This window comes from Amphibalanus amphitrite, unplaced genomic scaffold (genome assembly GCF_019059575.1).
Source record: "Amphibalanus amphitrite isolate SeventyFive unplaced genomic scaffold, NRLGWU_Aamphi_draft 000162F_arrow, whole genome shotgun sequence".
Classification (NCBI taxonomy): domain Eukaryota; kingdom Metazoa; phylum Arthropoda; class Thecostraca; order Balanomorpha; family Balanidae; genus Amphibalanus; species Amphibalanus amphitrite.
This window is the reverse complement of record NW_024881657.1, coordinates 167431-189525: the sequence shown is the minus strand read 5'-3', so window position 1 is coordinate 189525 and position 22095 is coordinate 167431. Positions and strand designations below refer to the sequence as shown.

Below are 22095 nucleotides of genomic sequence, written 5' to 3'. Positions count from 1 at the left end.
CAGCTGACCAGACCGCCGGCGGGTCCGCCGAGCAGCAGCAGCGGCGGCAGCAGCGGCAGCAGCGGCAGCAGCCGGCGCCCGGACACAGACATGACAGCGCAGCCTCACTATAGCGCTACCAGCGAAATGCGGAGCGCGACCAGTCCGAGCTCAAAGACCGCCCCTCTCCGGCTGTAGGAGGGAGACAGACCTGTCTCGGCCGGAGTGCCGTCGAGGTCCCGCGCGTCCGTCGATGGCGCACGGCGTCGGCAGATCCCCGCGCCCGTCCGGACGCGACTCGGCAGGAGCCTCGCTGGAACGCCGCGGCGGTCCCGGCGCAGAGCGACTTCGTGGGCACGGGATACCGCATCTAATGCCACACTCGCGGCGGCCACTGGGCTTATGATGGGGCTGGACAGTAAAATATGGTCCCAACTATAATGGATGAAGTGACTCTGACTTGAGGGACGAGTACCAAAAATGACCGGGCGGTTTGCTGTTAGTGTTCATCAACTTTGCAGACCATGCGGCTATAGTAGACGATATATCACTGGGTCATGTATGTTATCATCAAAGATTTATGGTGAAGATGTCAACGCTAAGTACGAATTAGCCTCGATATACGTAGCTGCCCCCCCCCCCCCAGCCAACGTTTGTCTTGAACTATGTATTTCATGATCGACAGAAAAGGCACGACTCATTTTATTACACTATTACACTGCACTACATTTTATTACACTAGCGCCTGGGCTGCATAATGTGAATCGTCGATCAAATACTCGGGCATCTTATCATAACAAAGCATGCACTGCATCTCAGTGCGCTGCAATCAATGATGGAGAGCATTGGTTACGTTACTGCTACGAACGATGGCACTGTCCTGGAACTAACAATAGATTAACGATACAACAGCAGGACGCTTGACATGCTAATGATATCAAACGTAGATCTAACAGTTAATAAAATGTAACGATGATAAACTGACCACAAAAGACTGGCTCCCAAACGAGTTGGTAACATGTTTGTCCAAATATATCTGTCCTTTGAGGGCATGAGCAATGGGCGGTGACAATGCGCATGCCACCGTCTACGTTTAGCTTACCTGATGGGTGCACTTACCTACTCGTAATTATACCCACATAAAATACTTAACGGTGAGCATCGCACGCCTTAGCTAATCACTAATAATAAAGCCTTTGAACAAATACGAAAAAGGTCCACAAGGTCATAAGTACGTGATAGCTATGCTGCGCCGGGTGTCGTCTATATCGTCTGAGTTGTCTACCGCCGTCCACGCCGTCCATCTGTCTGTCGTCTGTCTGTCTATCGTGTGTCTGCCTATCAGTCGTCTGTTTATCTCCCGCCCGTCTCACGGTGTCCACCTGTGGCCCGTCTGCGGCGTCCGAGCGCGGCGGCGGCCGCCGGCCGACACCGGCCGGCGGGGCTCAGCTCTGTGCCGGGCAGACAGGCGGCCGCCGCGGCCTCCGGGAGCGTCAGGCACCGGCCGTCACCGGACAGCGTCGCCTCCGCCTGCCGGCAGTGGCATATGACAGCGACTGTCACACACAGGACAGTGTCATATGACAGCGACTGTCACATATAGACGCCATTGCCATATGACAGTGACTGTTTGACACATACCGACAGCAGACAGTGTCATATGACATAAACTGTATCAGACAGACCGGCGGTGTCATATGACAGTGACTTCAAATACAGACCGGCAACGGACGGCAACACCAACTGTCACATAAAGACCGACGATGCTATATAACAGCGACTGTCAGATATAGACCGACATCGTCATATGACAGCGAAATTTACACACATACCGGCAGCATACGGTGTCTTATGACGACTGTCCCACACAGACCGGCAACGGGCCATGTCATATGACAGTGACTGTCGCATACAGACCGGCAAGGGACGGACAACACTAACAGTTACATATATGTAGACCGACAGTGTCATATCACACCAACTGTCACATATAGACCGACAGTGTCATGTAACAGTGACTGTTACATACAGATCGAGAGGCGACAGTGTCATATGACTCAGATGCGGATTGCCTATCGCCTTATATGGCTTAAGTGCATAATGTGCTTGAGGTCAAAGTTGCTATTGTTCAGACTGACCCCTAACAGACAATCCCCGCTTTTGGCCGCCATTCATACTTGCTTTGTGTGGCGATATTTAATTTCAAACTTTGTTATGACTATGACTTATTCAAACTTTGTTATGACTTATCCTATCCTCCCAATACCGCTATCGCTCAAATATCTACATATACCTACCGGCTACCTATGTCGGCACATAAGTATTAGCAAACGAGAAAAGAGAATTAAAGAGACATAAACTCAGGTAATACAAAAGACACAAGTGCAATGCAATGCACTCAGGTAATGCAAGACGCATATACGGACTACGCGTATATGGCATCTGTCTGCACTTTGTATATTATTATACAGACCATTATTGCTTTCAACTGACCTGTGGACATGCGAAGTTGGGTGGAACAGGGGGCAAAAAGGACCGCCTTCTTCTGTTGCGGCCCGGAAATATGCTGAAAATAGACATATTTGGTCATCGTAAAGCATTAATACAGATTAGATTCAATTACCTATCGTGCGTAAAAGCGCAGCAGATCGAGCTGAAATATTATTTAGTCTTAAAATGTTGTCAGTGATCTGTCCCTTGGACGTTAGGCATCTATCTGGGCACAAAACTATATTAGTGTGTGTATGACGGCTGACTCACACGGCGCGGCAGGTGAACAGGGCGCTGACCCGCGCCGCCGAGCCGCAGCGGGCACTAAACTATATTAGTGTGTGTATGACGGCTGACTCACACGGCGCGGCAGGTGAACAGGGCGCTGACCCGCGCCGCCGAGCCGCAGCGGGCACTAAACTATATTAGTGTAGGTGTGACGGCTGACTCACACGGCGCGGCAGGTGAACAGGGCGCTGACTCACACGGCGCGGCAGGTGAACAGGGCGCCGACCCGCGCCGCCGAGCCGCAGCGGGCACTAAACTCTATTAGTGTGTGTATGACGGCTGACTCACACGGCGCGGCAGGTGAACAGGGCGCTGACCCGCGCCGCCGAGCCGCAGCGGGCACTAAACTCTATTAGTGTGTGTATGACGGCTGACTCACACGGCTCGGCAGGTGAACAGGGCGCTGACCCGCGCCGCCGAGCCGCAGCGGGCACTAAACTCTATTAGTGTGTGTATGACGGCTGACTCACACGGCTCGGCAGGTGAACAGGGCGCCGACCCGCGCCGCCGAGCCGCAGCGGGCACTAAACTCTATTAGTGTGTGTATGACGGCTGACTCACACGGCGCGGCAGGTGAACAGGGCGCTGACCCGCGCCGCCGAGCCGCAGCGGGCACTAAACTATATTAGTGTGTGTATGACGGCTGACTCACACGGCTCGGCAGGTGAACAGGGCGCTGACCCGCGCCGCCGAGCCGCAGCGGGCACTAAACTCTATTAGTGTGTGTATGACGGCTGACTCACACGGCTCGGCAGGTGAACAGGGCGCTGACCCGCGCCGCCGAGCCGCAGCGGGCACTAAACTCTATTAGTGTGTGTATGACGGCTGACTCACACGGCGCGGCAGGTGAACAGGGCGCTGACCCGCGCCGCCGAGCCGCAGCGGGCACTAAACTCTATTAGTGTGTGTATGACGGCTGACTCACACGGCTCGGCAGGTGAACAGGGCGCTGACCCGCGCCGCCGAGCCGCAGCGGGCACTAAACTCTATTAGTGTGTGTATGACGGCTGACTCACACGGCTCGGCAGGTGAACAGGGCGCTGACCCGCGCCGCCGAGCCGCAGCGGGCACTAAACTCTATTAGTGTGTGTATGACGGCTGACTCACACGGCGCGGCAGGTGAACAGGGCGCTGACCCGCGCCGCCGAGCCGCAGCGGGCACTAAACTCTATTAGTGTGTGTATGACGGCTGACTCACACGGCTCGGCAGGTGAACAGGGCGCTGACCCGCGCCGCCGAGCCGCAGCGGGCACTAAACTCTATTAGTGTGTGTATGACGGCTGACTCACACGGCTCGGCAGGTGAACAGGGCGCTGACCCGCGCCGCCGAGCCGCAGCGGGCACTAAACTCTATTAGTGTGTGTATGACGGCTGACTCACACGGCGCGGCAGGTGAACAGGGCGCTGACCCGCGCCGCCGAGCCGCAGCGGGCACTAAACTCTATTAGTGTGTGTATGACGGCTGACTCACACGGCGCGGCAGGTGAACAGGGCGCTGACCCGCGCCGCCGAGCCGCAGCGGGCACTAAACTATATTAGTGTGTGTATGACGGCTGACTCACACGGCTCGGCAGGTGAACAGGGCGCTGACCCGCGCCGCCGAGCCGCAGCGGGCACTAAACTCTATTAGTGTGTGTATGACGGCTGACTCACACGGCTCGGCAGGTGAACAGGGCGCTGACCCGCGCCGCCGAGCCGCAGCGGGCACTAAACTCTATTAGTGTGTGTATGACGGCTGACTCACACGGCTCGGCAGGCGAACAGGGCGCTGACCCGCGCCGCCGAGCCGCAGCGGGCACTAAACTCTATTAGTGTGTGTATGACGGCTGACTCACACGGCTCGGCAGGTGAACAGGGCGCTGACCCGCGCCGCCGAGCCGCAGCGGGCACTAAACTCTATTAGTGTGTGTATGACGGCTGACTCACACGGCTCGGCAGGTGAACAGGGCGCTGACCCGCGCCGCCGAGCCGCAGCGGGCACTAAACTCTATTAGTGTGTGTATGACGGCTGACTCACACGGCGCGGCAGGTGAACAGGGCGCTGACCCGCGCCGCCGAGCCGCAGCGGGCACTAAACTCTATTAGTGTGTGTATGACGGCTGACTCACACGGCGCGGCAGGTGAACAGGGCGCTGACCCGCGCCGCCGAGCCGCAGCGGGCACTAAACTCTATTAGTGTGTGTATGACGGCTGACTCACACGGCGCGGCAGGTGAACAGGGCGCTGACCCGCGCCGCCGAGCCGCAGCGGGCACTAAACTATATTAGTGTGTGTATGACGGCTGACTCACACGGCGCGGCAGGTGAACAGGGCGCTGACCCGCGCCGCCGAGCCGCAGCGGGCACTAAACTCTATTAGTGTGTGTATGACGGCCGACTCACACGGCGCGGCAGGTGAACAGGGCGCTGACCCGCGCCGCCGAGCCGCAGCGGGCACTAAACTATATTAGTGTGTGTATGACGGCTGACTCACACGGCACGGCAGGTGAACAGGGCGCTGACCCGCGCCGCCGAGCCGCAGCGGGCACAAGACTATATTAGTGTGTGTATGACGGCTGACTCACACGGCGCGGCAGGTGAACAGGGCGCCGACCCGCGCCGCCGAGCCGCAGCGGGCACTAAACTATATTAGTGTGTGTATGACGGCTGACTCACACGGCGCGGCAGGTGAACAGGGCGCTGACCCGCGCCGCCGAGCCGCAGCGGGCACTAAACTCTATTAGTGTGTGTATGACGGCTGACTCACACGGCGCGGCAGGTGAACAGGGCGCTGACCCGCGCCGCCGAGCCGCAGCGGGCACTAAACTCTATTAGTGTGTGTATGACGGCTGACTCACACGGCGCGGCAGGTGAACAGGGCGCTGACTCACACGGCGCGGCAGGTGAACAGGGCGCTGACTCACACGGCGCGGCAGGTGAACAGGGCGCTGACCCGCGCCGCCGAGCCGCAGCGGGCACTAAACTATATTAGTGTGTGTATGACGGCTGACTCACACGGCTCGGCAGGTGAACAGGGCGCTGACCCGCGCCGCCGAGCCGCAGCGGGCACTAAACTCTATTAGTGTGTGTATGACGGCTGACTCACACGGCGCGGCAGGCGAACAGGGCGCTGACCCGCGCCGCCGAGCCGCAGCGGGCACTAAACTCTATTAGTGTGTGTATGACGGCTGACTCACACGGCGCGGCAGGCGAACAGGGCGCTGACCCGCGCCGCCGAGCCGCAGCGGGCACTAAACTCTATTAGTGTGTGTATGACGGCTGACTCACACGGCGCGGCAGGTGAACAGGGCGCTGACCCGCGCCGCCGAGCCGCAGCGCACCAGCAGCGGTGAGCGCACCACGCCGATCCGCAGCGGGCTCTGGCGGCGCGGCCGGACCGCGGACGGCGGCCACACCGGCGTCCACACGGACGGCGCCGCGCGGCGGCGGCGGCGGGCCGTCAGGGCGCCGCCCTCAGCCGACTGCCGGGCGAAGAACGGCTCCTCCACGGCCGCGCAGACGGGCTCCCGCAGCTGGACGTCGTACCCGAGCAGCTGGCCGGCCGCGCAGGGGCCCCGCTGCGCAGGGCGGGGGCGGGGGGGGGGGGGGGTCAGCGCAGACACAGGACCGACACCCTCCACAATCCACCGGGCAGTGAACGTCTCCGCGGGCGTGCAGGCCGGGGTATGGAGCCGAGGAGCGCCTGGTCGGGATGTGGAACTGAGGAGGCAGGGGTGACGGTCTCACCGTGCCAAACTCGAAGCACTGGCCGCCGACGTCGACGAAGGCTGGCGCGTCGTCGACGGGTGCGGCCAGCGGGGAGCAGGGATCGTCCGAGCACTGGAGAACCTCCGAGTCGGCCCCGGGCGGCTGCAGGCTCTGCAACACAACGCGCACGTCACACAGGCTCGGCAACACACTTTACCGACTGCATCACACACCGGCGGCTGGCACAGACGTTTTCACTCAGTTTCACGTCTCGGTGTTATTTCTAAACGACCACAAACTGGTTCTAAACTTGACAGTGGTCGTCTTACCCGACTTTCTACCACATTTCCTCGCTTAGTTTCCGTCCGTCCGTCCGTCCGTCCGTCCGTCCGTCTGTCTGTCTGTCTGTCTGTCTCACACCTGTCCGGTCGGGCAGGAGTCGCGACTGAAGAGGTCCGCGCAGTTGCCGCTAACGTCCCTGTACTGTCCCTCGTCGCAGTCGCAGATGACAGTGCCGAACCCGCTCATGTACGGCCACAGGTTGTCTGCAGACACAGCAGTCAGTCCGTCAGACGGCAGTACGGCCACATGTTGTCTGCAGACACAGCAGTCAGTCCGTCAGTACGGCCACAGATTGTCTGCAGACACAGCAGTCAGTCCGTCAGACAGCTGTACGGCCACAGGTTGTCTGCAATGTCGGACACAGACATCAGCATAGGCAGCCAATGTCAGCCCTCAGTATACACCCGAGAGCGTCTTCAATCGTGTCTTCTATAATTTGCATACACGGCGAAGGACGATGACCTGAGAGGGCACTCACTCTGCATAATGGCACACCGTTCAATTGGCAGACTGACATATAATTGCTCTCAGCACGGCCGCCGGCCGGTGGTCAGGGCGGCACGTGACACGGACTATCAAAACCGCACCGATCACTTCAGCCACATCAACAATTAAATGATATGCAAATCACTAGCGATAAGTTGATGGGGGATGCGCATCACAAGCGGATCACTGCCATTGTTCATCGCAAGCGGAGAACGAACTGCTGAAGCCGCACATTACCGGCCATTCAAACGGAACTGGTTCCATGAATGACGTCAGATGCACTGTTACGCCTTGTAACCACACAGCAGTAAACACGTAGAGAAAGTGAAGGCGAGCCAGCCGAATTAATTCCCACACGAGGGTCGCTCGTTTCATTTGTACATCCAATCGTTAAAAGTGGGTAAGTAGGTAAGGAAGGTAGCATGTAATAGCTAATTACAAACGCTCGTGAAAGAGCATAGTAAATTGTACATACAATGCGCATTACACGGGCAATTTCTTGCAAGCGCAGACAATTTCGAACGGCTCGCGAGTCGACTGCGGGGTGGAGGCTGACGTACCGGGACATATTCCTGGCTCTCTGACGTCGTGACACAGCCGGTCCGAAGGCAGGAAGATCCGGCCCGGGTCGCACAGTCTCGGCGCGCAGGTACTCTGAAACGGCGACACATACACTCCGCTCAGTAACTCTGAGACAGCGACACATACACATCGCTCAGTAACTCTGAAACGGTAACACACCACAACGCTCAGTACTAACTCTGAGACACGCGACGCACCACATCGCTCAGTAACTCTGAGACGGTGACAAACCACACCGCTCAGAAACTCTTGAAACGGTGACATAACACACCGCTGAGCATTTCTGAAAGGGTGACTCTAAAACGGTTACACGCCACACCACATAAGCAACTCTGAAACAGCGACACAACACAGCGCTCAGTAACTCTGAAACGGTTACATAGCACGTCATACAGCTCAGTGATACATAGGATGCATATAGTCTGTTCCATATCAAGCTTGCCGGTCGGAATTCCTCCGGCAGTTCACTCCTCCGTTCAGTAATTTGCGCATTTGAATGCTAGAACTGTTTGTAGGTACAGAAATCACGCATTGCTTTCATCAGGGCGCCTCAGCCGCAAGCTTGATATGGAACAGAGTGTATTACTATTGTGGCGGCATACACTATGCATACACACTTTGCATACCATATGAGCCGTGCATAGCGTCATCGACATATCGAGGATATTGAACGAGGATATTGTACACTGTTCTCAGTGTACGCAACCAGAGCCGTGGGGCGGGCCGGGGCTCTCACCGTAAACGTGGTGGGCTGCACGAGCGTCCAGAAGCCGGCCGGGCAGCCGGCGCCGGTCAGCACGGGCCGGCACGGTCCGCCGCCCGGCGCCGGCGCCGAGTCCGGCACGGGACACGGGTTGGCCGGCAGGGTCACCGCTGCGGACACACGGACAGGGTCACCGCTGCGGACACACAGACAGGGTCACTGCACTGCGGACACACGGACAGGGTCACTGCACTGCGGACACACGGACAAGGTCACTGCACTGCGGACACACGGACAGGGTCACTGCACTGCGGACACACGGACAGGGTCACCGCTGCGGACACACGGACAGGGTCACTGCACTGCGGACACACGGACAAGGTCACTGCACTGCGGACACACGGACAGGGTCACTGCACTGCGGACACACGGACAGGGTCACTGCACTGCGGACACATGGACAGGGTCACCGCTGCGGACACACGGACAGGGTCACCGCTGCGGACACACGGACAGGGTCACTGCACTGCGGACACACGGACAGGGTCACCGCTGCGGACACACGGACAGGGTCATTGCACTGCGGACACACGGACAGGGTCACTGCACTGCGGACGCACGAACAGGGTCACTGCACTGCGGACACACGGACAGGGTCACCGCTGCTGACACACGGACAGGGTCACTGCACTGCGGACACACGGACAAGGTCACTGCACTGCGGACACACGGACAGGGTCACTGCACTGCGGACACACGGACAGGGTCACTGCACTGCGGACACACGGACAAGGTCACTGCACTGCGGACACACGGACAGGGTCACTGCACTGCGGACACACGGACAGGGTCACTGCACTGCGGACACACGGACAGGGTCACTGCACTGCGGACACACGGACAGGGTCATTGCACTGCGGACACACGGACAGGGTCACTGCACTGCGGACACACGGACAGGGTCACTGCACTGCGGACACACGGACAGGGCCACTGCACTGCGGACACACGGACAGGGCCACTGCACTGCGGACACACGGACAGGGTCATTGCACTGCGGACACACGGACAGGGTCACTGCACTGCGGACACACGAACAGGGTCACTGACTCACTGCACTGCGGACACACGAACAGGGTCACTGCTGCGGACACACGGACAGGGTCACTGCACTGCGGACACACGGACAGGGTCACTGCACTGCGGACACACGGACAGGGTCACTGCACTGCGGACACACGGACAGGGTCACTGCACTGCGGACACACGGACAGGGTCACTGCACTGCGGACACATGGACAAGGTCACTGCACTGCGGACACACGGACAGGGTCACTGCACTGCGGACACACGGACAGGGTCACTGCACTGCGGACACACGGACAGGGTCACTGCACTGCGGACACACGGACAGGGCCACTGCACTGCGGACACACGGACAGGGTCATTGCACTGCGGACACACGGACAGGGTCACCGCTGCGGACACACGGACAGGGTCACTGCACTGCGGACACACGGACAGGGTCACTGCACTGCGGACACACGAACAGGGTCACTGCACTGCGGACACACGAACAGGGTCACTGACTCACTGCACTGCGGACACACGAACAGGGTCACTGCTGCGGACACACGGACAGGGTCACTGCACTGCGGACACACGGACAGGGTCACTGCACTGCGGACACACGGACAGGGTCACTGCACTGCGGACACACGGACAGGGTCACTGCACTGCGGACACACGGACAGGGTCACTGCACTGCGGACACACGGACAGGGTCACTGCACTGCGGACACACGGACAGGGTCACTGCACTGCGGACACACGGACAGGGTCACTGCACTGCGGACACACGGACAGGGTCACTGCACTGCGGACACACGGACAGGGTCACTGCAGTGCGGACACACGGACAGGGTCACTGCACTGCGGACACACGGACAGGGTCACTGCACTGCGGACACACGGACAGGGTCACTGCATTGCGGACACACGCAAAGGTCACCGCTGCGGACGCCTTATCTTTGCAAACCATGGCTAAGTTCGAACTTTTTAACGTGATCCTTAGCAACATAAAAATGGCCTATATTTTCGGAACGACGATGGGCGAATTATCATCATCATCATCATCATCATCATAATTTATTTAGCATCGCATTGTGCGATAATTGATAACAATAAGTAATAACAGAGTGTAACCAGGGGCGGATCCAGGAAAACTCCAAGGGGAGGGTCATGAATCGAAGTGGTGCCCCTACCTATACCCAAAATTAAAAACTCAACGGATTTCGTCCACTTGATTTTGGTGGTGCCCCCATTTTCAGTTTTTTATTTTTATTTTTTATTTTTAGTCAGTATCTTACCTCTTAGCCACAACCACATTTACCAATTGTAAGCAAGTATATATGAATGTGCTTTGTGTATATATGTTGTGGACGCTGAGTAATGAGTACTTACCAGGAACGTTATCAGGTAAGCAAGTCGTTGTCAGTCCGACGAACTTGACCCTGGCGTCTAAAGGGTCTGTCCTTGACACTTCAGGCTTGTCAGGGGCACCAAAGTTCTTCCAGGGACACCACAAACCTGTCAGGGGCACCTATGGCCTTGTAGGGGCGCCACAGGCCCGCCAGGGGCACCACAGGCCTGCCAGGAAGCAGGGGCACCACAGGTCTAGCAAGTATACACGACAGGCCTGTCAGGGGCACAACGGGCCTGTTGGGCCCATGAGCACCCCTAGGGGCAGGGGCACCACAGTCCTTCCAGGGGCACCGCAGGCCTGTGAGGGGCACCAGCGGCCTAGCAGGGGCACCAGTCAACACAGGCCTGCCAGGGGCACCACAGACCTGCCAGGGGCACCAGAGGCCTGCCAGGAGCACCACCTACCTCGCAGGGGTAACTTGGGCCTGTCAGGGCCCAGGGGCACCACGGGCCTGTCGAGAGGCACTTCAGGCTTTTCAGGGGCACCATAGTCCTCTCAGGGCGCAGGGGTAGCAGGGGCACCAGAGGCCTGCCAGGGGCACTACAGGCCTAGCAAGGGCACCACTGGTCTATCAGGGGCACCACGAGCCTGTCATAGCCAGGCATCTCAGGCTTGTCAAGGCCCAGGGGCACCACAGGTCTGTGAGGGGCACCAGCGACCTAGCAGGGGCACCAGTCAACACAGGTCTGCCAGGGGCGCCACAGACCTGCCAGGGGCACCAGAGGCCTGCCAGGGGCACCACCGGCCTCACAGGGGCACCTTGGGCCTGTCAGGGGCACGACGGGCCTGCCGAGGGGCACTTCAGACTTTTCAGGGGCACCAGTCCTCTCCGGGCGCAGGGGCACCAGAGGCCTGCCAGGGGCACCAGCGGCCTGGCAAGGGCACCAGAGGCCTGCCAGGGGCACCAGCGGCCTAGCAAGGGCACCAGAGGCCTGCCAGGGGCACCACAGGCCTAACAAGGGCACCACGGGCCTGTCAGGGGCACCTCAGGCTTGTCAGGGGCACCTCAGGCTTGTCAGGGCCCAGGGACACCACAGTCCTTCCAAGGGCACCGCAAGCCTGTCAGGGGCACCAGAGGCCTGCCAGGGGCACCACAGGCCTAGCAAGGGCACCTCTGGCCTGTCAGGGGCACCTCAGGCTTGTCAGGGCCCAGGGGCACCACAGTCCTTCCAGGGGCATTACAAGCCTGTCAGGGGCACCAGAGGCCTAGCAAGGGCACCACAGGCCTGCCATGGACACCACAGGCCTGCCAGGGGCACCACCGGCCTTGCAGGGGCGCCTCAGGCCTGTCAGGGGCACCACGTGCCTGCCGGGGACACTTCAGGCTTGTCAGGGGCGTTACAGTCCTGTCAGGGCCCAGGGGCACCAGGCCCGTGGTGTCCCTGCTAGGCCTGTGGTGCCCCTGGCGGTCCTGTGGTGCCCCTGTCAGGACTGTGATACCCCTGATAGGCCGGTGGTGCCCCTGGAAGGTCTTTGGGCCCCCGGGCCTCAAGGGGGGGGCCATGACCCATGTGACCCCCCCCCCCCCCCTTGGATCCGCCCCTGAGTGTAACAAGTCAACTGTAGGGCAGTCAGTAGCAGGTGATCAGCCTTAGTAGTCGCCGGGATGCCTCGCAACTGCCTTATATGTGATGTTTATTTCTAAAGTAAATCTAACTTTTCATTGCAGGTAGGCATTAAATTGCTCAGGGCGGTTTATCATTTGGGCGATGGACAAGCGATCTCGACACGTACGTGACCCTATACGTGCACACGTGCAACACAGGAGGAGAAACGGAGAAGAAGGGCTCACTCACCTCCTATGATGCTGAAAATGTCCAACAGCGCTGGTACGATTGTGGCCGCTGCCGGCGGGGGCGGGGGCGGGGGCGGCTGGGTGGTCGGCTGCTGCGGGGTCGGGGGGTCGGTGATGGTCTGCGGCGGGGGCGGGCCGCACTGGACGGCCGCTGACACCGCCGCCAGGACAAACACAGTGGCAGAGAGCAGGCCGACACTGGTCACCAGGCCTGCAGAAACGACGGGAACCGCAGGGTCACCAGACGGCGAACCAACGGCCGTTGGACAGTGCCATCGTCCACTGAATTGGACAGGTAACGGCCGTGCTGCCGGGACGGCAGGCTGGCAGCACACAGCATTCAGCAATTGCACTCGCCCGTTCACTCACTGGTAAACAAGGCGATGCCGGTGCAGTCGTCATCAAACTGTCGCAGCATGGAGGCCGGCTCATTGACCTGAAATGGAAAGGAACCACCGCTTAGGACGCATAATACAAACCATACGGGAGATCAGCGTCGGCCGCAACACATGCCCTCTTTGAAACGTAAACGGGCGTAAATAATCACGATGGCCTTCTCTCGAATAACTTGAAGAAATTGAATACTCTAACTATCTAACTATGGGTAGAACATTCGATATGCGTGCCCATTCGACGTGCTCTGCTGTTCTGTTCAATTTGGGGCGCGAGCTAAATGATTAGAACCTACTAAGCTGCATGTCGATCGGTTACATACCTATCGCTAGAGACTAGGACTTTTGGTTCTGTCGAGCGTCTTCAACCAAAATCCTGTCGAATAATAGCGACACTGACCTCCGTCTCCCTCGAGTGCGCCGCGCGTCGGACCACGTCCGGGGCCCCCTTAGACAGGAGGCGCACCGTCGACGGGAGAACCGTCACTGGCACCGCGGTCGGCGCGGTCGGGGTCGGGGTCGGCTCCGTCGGAGTCACGGGCGCCGAGCACGCGTCACGTGCGAGGACGGCAGCGATCAGCACGAGGACTCCGGCGCCGGCGGCCGCAGCCGACAACATGAGCGGCGCATCGCACAGCAGCGCCGAGTCCATGGCGAGACGAGTCGCCTCCACGATCCACAGCCCGGCGCCGACCCCGGCTGGGTGGACTCGGAGTCGGTCTCGAACCCTGCGCCGCCGACCGCCGACCACCGACCGCCGACCACCGACCGCCAACCGCCTCTGCCTTCAGCGACCAGCAGCCGCCGGCTCCGGAGAGGGCCACCCATGGTTTTGTTTTCCGGGTACGCCAACGTCAACATGCGCTAAGAGCCCGGCGATAACCACAAAACAAACCCGAATCAGCGGCGCGTCGGCGCGAGCGGCACGGACGGATGCCGGCGCGAGCGGCTCTCACCGTCAATTCTCACAGTCCTCCGTCTGGCCTGCTATGTCCGGCTCTCGGAGGGGAGAAATAATGTCAAAGCAAACCAGAAAAATTGGCCCAAGGTCAAGGTCCTCATTTCGCGTAGGGGAAGCGGGGGGAGCACCGCCACCTTAAAGGGACCCTCCCACCTTAACATTAGTTTTGAGTTGAGATAGCCAAGTTTGCGGCCAGGCTCAGAAACCACCATTTATCCTGGTCGCAATCCCCGCAGCTTTATGGTGTTCAAGAAATTTCTTCCCTTTACTTGCAGGATATAGCCTTCAGTGGCGTACGCACATACAGGACATTCCGTGCATGCCCTGTCCCTTTGGCTCATCGTCCCCGGCGCCCTCAGTGACTGGCGCCCCTCTGTCCAGTGTTGGCGCTCCTCCAGTCGATAGCGGCGCGCTTCTAGTTGATGGCGAAGCCCCTCTGTCCAGGGCGCGTATTTGGAATTTCCGACCTCGACGAGCGTCTGTAGTAGAAACCACTTCTTTGGTAGGGGAAACTACTGCTGTCTGCTACCATTTGCACTGCATGTGTCGCTACAGTTGCGACATCTATGAGTATGCACAGCACATACATAGGAAACATAATATAGGTAGTAGGTACATATAACTACTTAAGGTGCAACTGGTCTGGAAGGTCGTAACGTGATGTAAGTACATAGTAACGGCAGCGTTCCGCGTCGTTTTTTTAACTTTAAGAGTTTGGGTCCGGGACGCGAGATCTCACCTCGCGGAGTCCAAGGCTCTACCGACTGAGCTACGGGACCGGCTCAGTCGGTTCCGGAAGTTGAGGTTAACAAAGTTAAAATTGTCAGGCCACCAGGTCAGTCCAACTGACCTCACCTCGAAAAAAACTTAAAATGTTCGGCTATAGCTACACCGACGGCACGATCGCCTTGAAACGTTCAGCGATTGATATGAATAATGTTAGGATCGGTATGCACTGGCCCGCCAGTGACCCCAGAGGGGCCTACACCATTCTCTGGGAGCCCTAGGCGGGCTCCTTTGGGTCTTTCCAGTTGACTAGCATATAGGGCTTCAGGCGCGACTCAACTTCTGAGTTATTAAACTGCAGCTACAGTGGTCTCTGAGGAGTCCCATCTGTCTTTTTTTGGAAGAAAACGTTTCTTGAATGGTTTTTAGCACAGTTTTGAGAGACATTATGAATATAATAAGAGATATTAACCTTACTCTCATATTAGCCAAAAGATATAAAATTTCAAAAAGACAAAATACAGTTTCGGGAGCTTTCGGCTTTGCGCACGGTTGATAAAGGCGCAAAGCCGGAAGCTCCCGAAACTGTATTTTGTCTTTTTGAAATTTTATATCTTTTGGCTAATATGAGAATAAGGTTAATATCTCTTATTATAAAGAAAACGTTTCATTGGTTTCTATTTTTTTTTTTTGCATGATAGGCACTTTGAGAAAGGTATCCTCAAATCGTCAACTCGATGAATCGATAAAAATCACGAACGTCTCAGGAGGCACACTGCTAAAAGCCTGATTCACCCTGGCAACCCTGTAAAGAGGCATGTCTTTTGTGGCATCATATTGGACCTTCCTCCTCCCCCCCCCCCCCCACCGCTCAGCAACTTTGACTGCCGGGAATCGGGCCGGCCATGACATGAGTCCCCCCCCCCCCCCACCCCCAAACCGAAAGTCTGGATGGATCCACCCTGGTGCCCTAGCTAATCGCTAACTAGAATCGGCGCACACAGATGTCGCAGTAAACAGTTTATAAGCGGTTTGTTTGCATAGATGTCGCGACTATAGCGACACATGCAGTGCAAATGGTAGCAGACAGCAGTAGTTTCCCCTACGAAAGTGGTGGTTTTCTACCACAGATGCTCGTCGAGGTCGGAATTTCCAAATACGCGTCCAGGGCCCTGTTCATGAACCCCGGCGGTCGCTGCGGCCGCTGCGGTCGCTGCGGCCAGCCGGGTTGTTACATCACAAAAAGGGGCGGGGCTCATGTAGTATGACGAATGTATGACGTCATCTTGCTGCGGCCGCTGCGATCTCTGCGGCCGCAATCCAGCGACCGCCGAGCCTCAAGAAAACTAATTGCACTGAACTTGACGCACTGAAGTCAAATAGGCGCAAGCCGTGTTGTCATGGAGACGATTTTGTAAACAAATTATCTACCGGTGTGCTTCAGTTGTAAACAATTGTCGGAAACTATTTCGGCAGCAGACGCTGTTCATGGAACGCTGCTGCGGCCGAGTGAGTGATGACGTTTCAAAAATGGGCGGAGCTTAGAGCCTGCGGCCGGCCGCAGCGGCCGCAGACTTCATGAACAGGGCCCTGTATTGGCGCTCCTCTGGTGATAGTGGCGCCCTCCTAGACGATATGGTGGGCCGGTGGCGCCCCTTTGTCCAGTATTGGCGCCCCTCCAATCGATAGCGTCGCGCTCCTAGATGATGGTGGGTGGCGCCCCTCTGTCCAGTATGTCAGTTATGTTCGTTCCGCACGTGTACGAACATAACTGACACATTCAAGTTTCAGATATGTGGCGCCCTCCTTGTTGTTGGCGCCCTCCTTGATTGGCGCCCTCTCGTCCAATGCCCTGGTCCTTCGCAAATTCCTGGGTACGCCACTGATAGCCTTGCTTGCAGGGTGGGACCAGCGTGGTCCCTATCTCTTAACCATTACGGGAATCTGATGACGTCATCAGGCTTTCGAACGTCCGTTAAATGTTTGACTAAAACGTTTTGTAGCACGCGGTGGTATATGCTGCTTTGCGCGCAACAAATGCCGCACTTTCAAATAAAGTCGCTAGGAACAGCGGAGATCCCAAAAAGTAAACAAAAGTAAAAGTCTAATATCTTGAAAACCGGTGAATATTTTTCGATGAAATTTGGTAGATATTCGTTTTTGCTCTTTCTGAACCGAGCGACATCACTTTCATGCCAATTCATTAACTTTTTTGAAGGTGGGAGGGTCCTTAAGCATTTCTGCTCACCGAACTGATATGCGTAGTAAAAACGAAGCTCTTTTGCATTCATGTGAAAGTAGGAATGTTTTCCTACATGTTGGCATAGTTTCCAGCGCTCCATTATAAAATTTCGCTACTTTACAGACGTCGAAAACAAGTCCTGCATTTTTCGTCCTCCAAAAAATGTGCGGGTAGCACCGCCACTGATGGCGATGTTATCCACAGATCGGCCTTACGGTGACAGCCACCCTTGGAAGCGTTACTGCTGTCTGAAATAGTAACTCAAACTCATATAAGACACACAAGAGTTGGTTGTTAGTTTGTCACAGATCAAACTGTTTGTTGCGGACAATATGCATACAAAGCATGACAAATTCACGTTTATTTCGAAACATCCAGTGAAGTCAAACGTGAGGTTAAAAAACAGACGACGTTTGCGGCCTAACTAAAGCTCTTCTCCGAGCTGAGTGAATCATCATTGCGGCTTTATCCATTTTGCCACCCCTTGGGGTAGCACCGCCCAAGGCCCTAAATACAAGGTTGCACGGACTTATTTCTACTAAACCTACCAGAATATAGTTTCACGGTTTGTTATTTAAATAATTGCTCAATCAAAAATTGTTTATTATTATCTCGTAATCATTTATAAACAATTTTATAAATCAACTTTCAATTTGCTTGCCTTTTACTAGCAAAATAACTTTTCTAGTATTGGGTCAACATAGTGGTGTAGCAGTAGGAACCACATCTGGCAAAACCCCAATACCTACATACAGCAGAAAAGCAGCCACCAGGCGTCGCTACAGTCGCAGCACAGATGTCGCGCGCGTCGCCAATCGCCAAACTACCGATTTCCATAAGGCTGCATATGTACAGATATGTAACGGAAAGTCGCCCTTAAGGGTTACGCTTACATCCTTTGCTTATCAGGTCGATGGTTGGAAATTGGGAGGGTCTCGGCTATTTTCGACCACGGATTTGCCTTTATCACATGATGAGGAACATGCTGATCAGTGTTTTATGTGTCATAACAGCACAAAAGTATTTTTAATCATTTTTCACAAATAACCGTTCTGCCGTATCTTTCAGTGCAAGGTGCCGTCGGTCATCCCCGACGTGACGTCACGCCGGGGATTTCCAGATTTTCCTACTAGACTTCGACGCCCCCTGGCACCGCCGAGCATGGCGGTGTTACCCCACTCACAGTCATGGACCGACAACGCCCCGACAGCAAAACAAGCCGGGACGCGATTCTTCTGTAATTCCTTTCTCAACAAAGAGCACTTCATGCCCTCAAATTTAACGTAAAAATCAAGGCATTTTGACTTGAAATGACCACTTACTTGCTGCTCAAACATGCCAAATGATTACAACGATGGTTTGAAATTCACAAAATGGGCAATTGCGATCTCAAAATCAAATAAATCTTAGCGAAACCTACCTCACGCGGCGTCCCGTTTCCGGTCGGACACCGAAATGGCGGGTGTTTACATTTACAATTCAGAGTTTTGCCGATAGAGAGGATGGCGGTGTTTCCATAGGCGGCGGAACGGGGGGGGGGGGGCACCGGGGCACCGTGCCCCCCCTTGGATTCTGCAAGGGGGGCACCAATAGCAAGGTGCCCCCCCTTAAATTTGATGTATTAGTACCAGGGGCGGATTCGGGAAAACTCGGGAAATTCGGGAAAGGGGAGGTTCATGAATCGAAGTGGTGCCCCTACCTATGCCCAAAATTAAAACCTCAACGGATTTCGGCCACTTAATTTTGGTGGTGCCCTATTTTCATTTTTTTTCTTTATTTTTGGTTAGTCATGTGATGACTGGTGCCCCTGCTAAGCCGCTGGTGCCCCTAGAAAGACTGTGGTACCTACCTACCCTGCCCCCTGACAAGCCTACGGTGGGCCCTGACATGACTTAGGTGCCCATGGGCCCTGACAGGCCCGTGGTGCCCCTGACAGGCCTGTGGTGTCCTTGCTAGGCCTGTGGTGTCCCTGGGCCTTGGCAGGTTTGTGGTGCCCCTGTTAGAACGTAGGTGCCCTTGACAGGTTTGTGGTGCCTCTGACAATCCTAAATTGCCAACGACAGGCTTGTGGTGCCCTTGACAGGCCCATGGTGCCCTTGCAAAGCCGGTGGTTCCCCTGCGAAGCCGATAGTGTCCCTGACAGGCCTCTGGTGCCCCTGGCAGGTCTGTGGTGCCCCTGGAAGACCTGTAGTGCTTTTGCTAGGCCGATGGTGCTCCTGACAGGCCTGTGGTGCCACTGACAGGCCCGTGGTGCCCCTGCTAGGCCTTTGGCACCCCTGGCGGGCCTGTGGTGCCCCTGTCGGCTGTCAGGCCTGTGGTGCTCCTGGCAGCCATGTGGTGACCCCAGGCCCTAAGTCATGACACATGTGACCTCCACCCTGGGATTCGCCACTGATTAGTACTGCGATGGCTTCTTGGGAATTATACATGTAGGATAAATGGAATTTATCAAACGACAATAAGGAAGAGACAAACACATAGGTACTTGAGGATCAGCTTAAAGTTAACCACACATACGGGCAGGGGTGTAATTTTCCTAAAATGATTGTGGGTGCCCAGCTGTAGGGGCGCCCGGCGCCAGGCCGTTTTGGGGCGCGATAGATATTCTTTATGTGGGAGCCTAAATTAACACCGAATTTGATAACATTGCTAGCCGAATGGCGCTTCAAGTGACGTGTCTGACTAAGCAAATACACGCTTAAAAGTGGAAACTGACCGGAAGGACGTAAAAATATGTAGAGAGGCGCCATCCAGTAGGAGGGGCACCAAATGTGGAGGCGCCAGACGGTTACGACTTACGAGGGCGCCGTGAGACGATGAAAAGGGCGCCATTCTCTTAGGAGGGCGCCGAGTGATTGAAAACGCTATGTGGTCTAGGGGCGCTAAGAGGCCAGAAGGGCACCGCACAGTCAGTAGTGCTACGTTGGTGGGGACGTGGGGGCGCCAGATGGTTACGAGGGCGCCTTGAGATCATGAAAAGGGCGCCATTCTCGTAAAAGGGTGCCGAGTGATTGAAAACGCTATATGTGGTTCAGGGGCGCTGAGAGGCCAGAAGGGCGCCGAATAGTCGAGGGATGCACGGCGAACAGAGACCTAAGGACGCGAGACGGTCAGGAGGGCGCCGTTAGACCATGAGAATGGCGCGGTGCTGTCAAAAGTGCGCCATTCTCCCAGAAGGGCGCCGAGTGATGATTAAAAACGCTATCCATGCTCGGGGTTACATGAGCAGAGTTAATACGCATTACAAACGGACTACAATGGTGAGCGAATAGGAAAATCCGTTCCTGATACGCATTTACTTGCTCATGTAACCCCGGTACATGAACGCGAGACGGTCAGGAGGACGCCGTTAGAGCATGCGAAGGGCACCGTGCTCTCGAAAGGACGCTTGCAGCCTTGTAAAAGACTTGTGGGTGCTTTTTCATCATTGTGGGGGCATAATTCAGGATTGTGGGTGCATATGCCCCCACAAAGAGATATAAAATTAGGTACACCCCTGCATACGGGGGTGAACTGCCATTTTCGTTTAGTAAAAAAAAATAAAAAAAATCATCGTGTCAGGGCTGTGACGAAAAATAAGTGGCCTAAATCCGATGAGAAAACAGGATTTGGGGGTACCCTAGGTTTGGCTCCTTGAGCCATGGTGCCCCCCCTTGTCTCAAATCGTTCCGCCGCCTATGGGTGTTTCCCACATGGCGGTGCTACCCCCGCTTCCCCTACCTAGTAACAATTGATCTACATTGTCGGGCTAACACACCCATGCCAGTTTGCATCGCTCTAGCATGACTTTATCAAACTTCATCGGTAAAAATGCACGAGGTCTTTGATGATTATTGACCAGCATGACCTCCAGAGGCATTGGGTGGGTCACCATGGTGACCCACCATTGAATCACTAAGCCATTGAATCATTGAAAAATTGGACTGCAGTCCAATTTTTCAATGACTTAGGTATTAATCAAATAGAGTCATAAGACCTACAGGATCGGGATTCGGGAATAATGAAACCTGAACCCGAATCGATCAAAGGGCGCGGCCAGCTACCGCAACGAAATAAATCTGCATTATTGACGCAGTCCTTGCTGCATGCAGCAAGGACTGCGTCAATAATGCAAATTTATCACGACGGACTGCAGTCCGTCTTGACAGGCTGACAAACGGAGTGGTCGAGAGTCCAAGACATTTGCAGCTGGGAACGGGCCCGGCCTCTATGGAAACTGGATCCCGCCATGCGTAACTGACGCTATCGAGTATTCAGTGTGCAGTGTAACACTGGCAGGCGCCGGTGTGTGTGGGGGAGGGGGAGCGGGGGCGCACACCACAGTCCGTCGTTACCTGCAGGCCGTCGCCGCCGCCGCGCAGCCAACTGGTGACCAGGAGCGGTCGGAGCGACGCGCGTCCCGCCCCGCTGCAGTTGCGCTCCATGGTGCCCACGCAGGTAACGGTGATCACCGAGAGCGAGGTGACGGCCGAGCTGACCGCCAGCGGCACGCTGTACGGACACGCCGCGCCGCTCATGGCGCCCGGACACCGGACAGCCGAGCGACCGGTCACAGAGCGACCAGCGCAGTCACACCAGTCACAGGGCGCCGAGCGCAGTCACACCAGTCACGGGCGGCAGGACAGCGGACTGCACAGTCGGAGCGCAGTCACAGAGCGCCGATCGCCGCTCATCTGAGGCATGTGGGTCAGCCGCACGGACCTTCCCGCGCCGGCCGCGGGGTCACCGTCGCATCCTGACCTCCTGGTGCCCAGAAACGGTTCGCCGCCGCCCCGGGCGCCCCTGACTCACTTAGCATGCGGCCGGGCCGGCCGGGCGCGCCGCAGCGGCTCGCTGTCACGGTCGGGCCGGCCGTTCGGCACGAGTAGGTACTCGTCACGGACACGACTCATCGTGCAAGGCTTCTGTCCGTTTCTCTGCCTACTTGGCGTGCGGAAT

General features: G+C 56.6%; 1 protein-coding gene across 1 annotated transcript; it reads right to left on the bottom strand.

Annotated features, from left to right (window-relative positions):
• Positions 1-631: 631 nt before the first annotated feature.
• LOC122383350 lies at positions 632-21892 on the bottom strand. Its single transcript, XM_043369654.1, has 10 exons — positions 21492-21892; positions 13206-13272; positions 12838-13047; positions 8590-8726; positions 7832-7925; positions 6864-6988; positions 6483-6614; positions 6024-6313; positions 2473-2545; positions 632-1509 (listed from the first exon to the last, which is right to left on the bottom strand). Exons 1-10 carry the CDS (start codon positions 21672-21674, stop codon positions 1333-1335), a joined length of 1488 nt encoding a protein of 495 aa, XP_043225589.1. The 5' UTR covers positions 21675-21892; the 3' UTR covers positions 632-1332.
• Between the last annotated feature and the right edge of the window lie 203 nt (positions 21893-22095).

Coding starts and splice junctions, on each gene's coding strand:
- LOC122383350 (XM_043369654.1), bottom strand. CDS start 21,674: ATGAGCGGCGCGGCGTGTCCGTACAGCGTGCCGCTGGCGGTCAGCTCG. Junction 7,926..8,589: donor TGCAGCCCACCACGTTTACG/GTGAGAGCCCCG, acceptor TCGCCGTTTCAG/AGTACCTGCGCGCCGAGACT. Junction 1,510..2,472: donor CCAACTTCGCATGTCCACAG/GTCAGTTGAAAG, acceptor CACTGCCGGCAG/GCGGAGGCGACGCTGTCCGG.